Source organism: Poromitra crassiceps, assembly GCF_964638095.1.
Source record: "Poromitra crassiceps genome assembly, chromosome: 21".
Taxonomy (NCBI): Eukaryota; Metazoa; Chordata; class Actinopteri; order Beryciformes; family Melamphaidae; genus Poromitra; species Poromitra crassiceps.
In genome coordinates this window covers 18,795,600-18,803,481 of record NC_139638.1, presented here as the reverse complement: position 1 = coordinate 18,803,481, position 7,882 = coordinate 18,795,600, and the positions used below count along the sequence as shown (strand labels likewise).

At 42.4% G+C, this 7,882-nt stretch overlaps 1 protein-coding gene across 2 annotated transcripts; it reads right to left on the bottom strand.

Annotated features, from left to right (window-relative positions):
• Nucleotides 1-4,093: 4,093 nt before the first annotated feature.
• Nucleotides 4,094-7,643, bottom strand: LOC310795421 (small nuclear ribonucleoprotein Sm D3). Of its 2 annotated transcripts, none has more exons than XM_083657449.1 (4): nt 7,510-7,643; nt 6,541-6,683; nt 5,394-5,586; nt 4,094-4,314 (listed from the first exon to the last, which is right to left on the bottom strand). In XM_083657449.1, exons 2-4 carry the CDS (start codon nt 6,664-6,666, stop codon nt 4,250-4,252), a joined length of 384 nt encoding a protein of 127 aa, XP_083513575.1. In that variant the 5' UTR covers nt 6,667-6,683; nt 7,510-7,643; the 3' UTR covers nt 4,094-4,249. The 2 variants fall into 2 exon arrangements, with proteins under 2 accessions (XP_083513575.1, XP_083513576.1); XM_083657450.1 differs by having other exon boundaries at nt 6,541-6,680; nt 7,510-7,615.
• Between the last annotated feature and the right edge of the window lie 239 nt (nt 7,644-7,882).

Here is a 7,882-nt window from a genome sequence, read left to right as displayed (position 1 = left end):
GTGTTGTAACACATGGTAAACTCAACAGACTATCACTGCTTTCCCTTATAACTGGATACAGCCAAATATGTTGTTGAAACAACTTCAGATGTGTTAGAAACCCAGGTTCCTTATGATCCTAGGATCTGGATTTTGGGAGACACTCGATCTCTGGAGGTGAGCATCAATAAGAAATACTTCATATTACTTGCAGGTACAGCTGGCAAAAAGTGTATATTGCTAAATTGGAAATCTGAACTGTCTCCCTCTCAGAGACATTGGTTGAACGAATTAACATCATATAGTACTGCTGAGAAGATCCTGTACAGTGTGAGAAGGAAGCCGGCAACTTATGAAAAAATATGGGGCTCCTTTCTGGCCTCATTACCTTCATTACACCCTCTTGGATAGTTGAGCCAGTACCAGGGCTTCATAAGGTTCTAATATCACCTTCATTAGGTCCACTCCACATACCTAATGTGTTTATTGGTTTTGATTTGATTGAATATTACCTCCTGTAGTTTACTTCACTTTTATTGTATATTTGAAAGAGAGCGAAATGTCTACCATACCGGGAGGGGGGAGGGCGGATACCCTCTGTTTTTCTTTGTTGTAGTTTTTTTCTGTCTGTTTTTCTGTTTGTATTGTTTTCTGTTATGTATGGAAATTGAAAAATTGCCATTTCTTGGTTCAATAAAAACATCTTTAAAAAAATAAATAACTGGATACAGCCTCAGTGTATACAGCCTGATACAGCCTCAGTGGAGTACAGAGAAACGGAGACGTGACCAAGGATGAAACTCGCAATGCAGCAGCCACACACTGAGCTTTTTATAACCAGAGAGAAGAGCCAACTAACCAAGCATGACCTACTTCTCATCTTAGATACAGTAGACGTTGAGGCACGTATTCAAGACCTGTTTCCATTCACGAGAGAGACACTCACACAGTCCCCTATGTCAGCGAGTATCCCTATACGTTTACTACTCAAGCTGGAGGGCGCCATAATGCTGATGATGCAAGTCTCCAGCCAGCCAGCAGGGGAAGCGGCAGAAGCAAACCCCACCCAAAAACATGATGTCAACAATCATTTTTCATGTCCACATTTTGGAATCTGCAAGCTATCAGCCCACTACAGTATTGTTAGCCTAATTCTCACCAGACTTGTTTATCTTAGAGCTGAGAAAAAAGCCTTTGGGATAACCGCGCTGCTACCCACAGAGTAATCACAGGTCATGTTTATCGATCTCTTTTCGCCCTGCCGCTCCCCGTAACGAGAGGGGACGGGAGTCACGGAGGGGACATAAGATGACACTATATATGTGAAAGCTTTGAGTGGATAGTTGGGTGAGACCATAGACAGTAAACCAGTCCCTCCTGGCAAGATAATGTAAAGCTTAAAGCCCTCAACTTCCCTGATCCCTGGTGATCACAGTGGCTTGCTGAAGAACGAGCAGTTAAGGATTTGAGCCGCCTGCAACACAAACAGATGCTGCCTCGCTCCAGATGCTGTACTGTGCTGCCTCTTATCATAACAGAAGTCACATGACCCGATCTCCACTCTGGTCAGGAGGGAGGAGGGGGTAGGGGAGGGCTTATCAGGACATGTGGGGCGCATCCAAGCCAAGGACAGCAATAATAACAACATTGACACACACTTACAAGTACAACTGCTGGGCCATCTGGAACACAGCAGTACTATCCTCAGCATCATTAAAAGATCAACACAGCGCTGTCAGAGCCTGCAGGAGATAAGCTGCAGTGAATGGAGAGATTAGTGTCCTCCTCCTCCAGCTTGACTGACACAAGCACAGCTCAATAATGATTGGAGCTCCGGAAATATTTAGGTGCAGCTTCTTCAATAATTCATCACAAGATCTAGCATGGTCAGCCAATCTGACTCTTTGAGTGGCTCACCAGTATCAACAAATACAAATCCACCACACTATTAAGCACCTTGCTGAAACTCAAATGAATTTGAAATAAGATAATAACATTTCTCAAGCATCTAACATTAGCCTATTTTCTGTCTGATCTTCTCTAGCAAATGTCTGCAGAAACATGTGCAACTACAGAATAAGCATTTTGAAAGGTGCGTCTCCATTGCTATCCTGCGAGTACAGTAAAGTGCAGGCTACTTGGATCACCAACAACAGAAAAAGATGGTGGTGCAGTCAGTGCACTATTAGTGTTATAGTCGAATAGCCGTCAATATCTTTTGCAAATAACTAACGTTAATCCAATGCCGTATCTTAATGATGCATTATAACGTTTAAAACAAAGTATGACAAGCCACAGCAGCATTAGTTTGCACCATATGCTCGATAATGTTATTATCTAAGGTTAGATCATTAACGCAACTTCGTTAATAGAAAGCCATTATCTACCCGTTACGCTCCTATCTGCAGCTGACATGGCACAACAAAAGATTCGCTTTGCAATTAAGCGATACGTCCACATAGCGCTATGTATGTGCATCGATGTATCAGCTGAAAAATAATTCAACGTCTCCTCCGCTTAACTAAATGGATCGGGGAGAACAAGCTAGCATAGCCGTTAGCTCAAAGCGAGCCACTCGGCTAGCAGCCTCATCTGTCAGGAGACAGATGTTGGACGAGACAGGATGCCAGAGTAGCTGAGAAATGCCAACAAGTCGCCAGTTGACAAACCTAGAGAAGACTACAGCTAATATACCGTTTAAAACATCTTACCTTATCACATAATAGGCATATAGCCTAAATCCGACTTGTGCAGTCTCCGCTCCTCCTTTAGCTGTGATGTAGCAGCTACGGTGGCTAGCTAGCCTGTGAGAGCATTTCTAGCAAAGATGTAGTGATGGACCGATCCAGCTGGGCAGTCGAGACTAGGCAGGCAGTCAGACCCTCCAGACCCCGTGCCTCACATGGGAGGAAATATAGGGAAAAGTCAACACGATTTCAGCGACAGGATTAGGATTAAACCCAATTATCCAAAGGAGTAGGCTGTTTACCCTTTTATACTTATTGTACGACCACACAAAAAATAGTTTGTTCATAATCGGGTGCAAATGACACAAACATTGTTTAAGCTCTGTCTCCCTCCTGTGGTGCAACAGAGAGTTGCATTCAGCATAAAACATGAAACTCAAGCTTTGTCAGTCAATATTACTTTGTCTATTTTCTCTAACGAAACTCTAACACATTACTATAGTATATTAACAATTTATGGTTTGAAAATATACTAAAACGTTTAAAAAGTTAAAACTTCAGGATAATATAGACTACTAGAAAATAAAACAGCACTTCCCTTATGTTGAGTGTTACTTTGGGAAATTGGTTGAAACCTCTAGTATACTTTTGCTAAGATTGTAAGGCAAGAAAGGATTTGGGACAATTTTTACAAAACACTGACTAAAATTGAACATTTATGCTTCCTTGTAAACCAATAAAACAAAGAAAACAGTCATCTTTCACATGCACACTGCAACTGGTCTATCTGGCCAACCTCAGATGTACTCAGGGTTCCCACACCTTCAACATTCAAGGACATTCAGGGCCTAATTCCACAAATTCCAGGACCCAACACAGCAGAGTTTGAGACATGGACCAAGGTTAATTACTGTTCAAACATAACTTTTATAATGAAAACCAGCAGAAGCTCATAGACAATTAAAGAGGGAGGCTTGAATGTGTGACACTTCTCACTGCGCTGTTATTTCTGATTTCAAATGACAGAAACCCACAGACCACAACTTAGAAAAATAGTGTTTTCACTTGTCGAAAGCGGAGCAGAGGGAAATTTAACAGGTTGCCCGCTCTTAATTCTATATGCACCTAAACTCAGAATGACCCATGTCTATTTTCACAAACTTTTAATGCCTTTATTTTTCAAATTCACAAACTTTCAAGGATTTCAGGGACCCGTGGGAACCCTCTTTACTGTTCATGCATGCAAGAAAATGAGTCTGGATGTTTCAAACGTGGATGGGCTGTTAATGTAGCAAGACTGTAGTGCTAAAATGAGGATTGCCCATTTGGAAGGAGTAAACCAGGACTTTAGAGAGGTAAAATGCACGTTAAAGTTTGGACAGTCAGTAATATAAAAGTTGATAAAAAAACAGGCAAGAAGGAACATCAAAAGTGAAACGAACAGGTTTATTTTGTCATGAAAAAAGAAAATCAACGCGGTTACACCTGCGACAAACAAAAACCAACATTATCCAATTCAAGGAAGAAAAAATAAAAATAAAAGACTGTACAACGCAACAATCTTAACACATTTGCAAAAAAAATTATCGTCTCTTCTGGAAAATGTTGCCTCTTCCCATTCCTCCACGGCCCCGGCCCCTCGCAGCCACTGTACAGAAAAACAAGACAGAAAACATTGTTTTAGAAAGATCAGTTTCACACATTTCCAAACATATAGTGGGCAGGGTGGCCGTTCCATAACGGAGAGGTCACAGGAATAGTTTTGGGGCTCGCTAAGTGGAAAGTGCCATGCAGGCCTAGATATCCCTTTCTATTCTGCAACGCCACATCACAATGCAAGATTCAATGGACAAATTGCACCATTGAAACATGAAGCCGTCTGTATATTTCAAAGCTCACCCATGCAGAGTTACTATGAAGCGAAAATAACAAACTAGCATTTGCTTGTTTTACAGGTTCACACAGATGCCAAGATTTGCTGCTTTTCTCAGTTTAACATCAAATTAACATTTTGGTATTTTCTGGCTGCTGGTCAGACTAAATTTCAAGAATCACATTGGGCTCTGGTAACAAACTATAGGTTAATGTAGAATGAAAATAATCAGGGTGTCTCTGGGATTAAGCAAATCCTTTGACACCTTTTTTGCAGCCTTAGTATGACAATTTAAAAAATGTATATGCAAGTCAGGAAAAGTGTAGTCTCAAAGCCAGACCCATGAGAGTTATCACACCGATACACTACGTTACTGCATACTGCAGAGCTCTCTCTGGGTCTGGGACACTTTGCCTCAGCCGGCTGGTTATAGGACGGAACCGTTCACTTGGCCAGTGATATGCCAGTGATGAATTCCGTCCTCCCCAATAACGATTTTGCGATCAGACGACATGGGAGACGCAGCCCATTTTTCGAACCGCTCTCTCACAGGTGCTACGACCTGTCACTCATTCGATTTCAACCTGCCTTAAAAACCAGAGATGAAGTTGGAAAATAAGCAGAGCATTTTGTGTGCACCCTCTCTTCTCCTGCACTGCGATTTCTCTCACCAACGACCCACCCAGCGCTGATTCAACGGCTAGAAAAGCCCCATCAAAGCAGACTAGAGCCAACTGTGCGCGACGCACAAATACTAGGGTGACGGATGCCCAGACATGACCGATGGCTGTCTGTCTGTCTGCTAGGTGTGTCTGGGGCTTTATACAAATAGCTCTCTTGAGCTCTACACTCACCCTGTGCTTTGAGAATGGCGGCCTTGCCCCTTCCCGCTCCGGATCCCTGGTTCTTGTTCTTCATGCTCTTTAACATGGGAGCGTTCTTTAGCATGTCCGGTAGGATCAGGAAGCGGATCTTGCTGCCGCGGATGTATACCTGCTCCAGCTGAGCCACCCGGCCATCGCGATAGGTCACAGTGATGTTGGACATCTGTGGAGAGAGGAGAGCCTCATTATGGCTGGGAAACATTTTACCACAAGTTGGAAAGCAATCTTTTTAGTGTCATGGTAGACGGCCCGGTCGGATCTCGGGTCCATTGAAAAGCGACTGCGGGCCAGGGATCTCTGACAATGAAACGTCGGGTCCATTAGAACCAAGTGGACCCGGGGATGGGGAGTGGCTGTCACAGCTATCGATCACCCCTTTCTATATAGTCAAATAACTAATTCAAAACAAACGTATCAGAAAAATTTACATTTGAACATACATCAGTGTGTGGTAAGAACGACCTAAAATTACAGGAACCATCTTTGGGGAAAATGTATGTGGTGTGTAGTTAGATTTTATTAGTTTGGCTCATGTCCCACTCCCATCCTCAAACATGGAGGATACGTGACACGTCTGTTATTTTTTATATTTGATTAGGCTATTACCATAGACTATGTTGTATCCGACACGATACTGCTAACTGAACAGAGGAAACACTACATTTCAGAGGGCTAACACACCAAAAACACTTGAAAGGACTAGCAGCAACTAGAGGCCGACCGATGCGTCACCTCATGTTCAAGATTCAAGATTCAAGATTTTTATTGTCACTCCATGGTACAAGTATCACGTGTGAAATTCTTGTGCTGTGAACTCCGTGTCTCCTGTGTCATGGAAAATAAGGAGAAATCGCACTGAAATGGGTGATATCATGCCACGATAGGCTCAAGGGACTTTCCTGAAGGCACGTCTCCTGCATTGCTTTGCTACCAGCTAATCAGAGTGATTTCTCTCACCGACTGCCCGACAACGATTCAACATGTTGAATCGGCCAGAAAACCTGCAGAGAAAGCAGAATAGAGGCAACGATGCACGACAACGCAAATACGAAGGCTACAGATGCCCAGACATGTCCGAGTCACAACTTTAACACTGAACTGAATGCAAACAACGCACCTGGCAGTTCATGTTGTCCTCTGCCTCGATCAGCTTGCCCCTGTACACCTCTCCAGTGTTCGTCTCGCAGGTCACGATGTGACCTTCTGCCTCGTGCAGGACCTTGATGGGGACGCCGATGGACATGTTTCCAGTTAGTCCTGCTGAAAACACAAGACACAATGCATTTGTTAACATGAAACTAATCTGACTGACCCACCACTAGTTACATTTACTCACGTTACTGTAATTGCGTAGCTTTTTTGGGCTTGTAGTTTTTCTGTAGTATTGTAGGAACTACATTTTAAAATCAAATCAGATCCATTACAGCACAGAGATGGCTGAGATACCGTTCACACCAATTATTTCACTTCAACATGAGTAAAAATATAACGTTAACCAACAATAACGTTACTCTTACTTGAGTAGGACACAGGGTTCCCAGAACTTTTTATTTTCATGGATAGCATGTAAACCTTTTCCATGGGGCGGTGACTCGGAATCAATACCAAACAACTACTTACTACACTGGAGAAATAAGACAACTCTTTATATTGGAGTTTACAAATAAGAAACAAATAATACAATTTCATTGAAAGGTAACGTACTTATGGGCAACTTCCTTGCTAATGTTAGCTAAATTAGCATTAGCTAACGGCTCTTCTATGGATTTGAAGTGCACTAACGTTACTAGTGAAGGCCTCAACGCACACTTTTTGCACAATTGAAGTGGTGCGGTACGAAAACCACATGCACAGCGTTAATTTATGTTATAATAATATAATGTTGTGTTCAGTATTCAAGTCAGGAATCTGACTGCGTTCAGCAAATAGACGGAGCCATTAGCATTAGCCACAATGAATGAGACAAGAAGAACGCAAATAGACGGATCCATTAACGACTGAATGAATGAGGCTTGAAGAACAACAGTCACCAACTGTTACACAAGATAACTTGTGATTTCCTCCAAAAATCTGCTTTAACTCTTACCTTAGTTATGTCTTGAAAAGTAGTCTCTTCTTTGTTGTTCGTTAACGCAAGCTATTTTCTGTGCACTCCTGGACAACTGACTGCAACGTGCGCTCGTCGCTTTCGCGTTTCTTTTGAGCCTTTTCCGCCTACCCAAAATGCCACTGACCTGAGGAAGTGCTTCCGGTGGATTAGCGCGGTGCACGGTGGGACTTGTAGGTTTTCAAAGTGATTCCTCTCAGATTGAGGATTTTGACCTGCATTCATCAACAACACTACTACATTCCCATAATATTGATTTGATTTTTCAACAGAAAAAAAGTGTTTAGCATCTCTAATTAATGTATTCACATTCATTCATTCATTCATTAATCTTCACAAATCACAGTTGAGC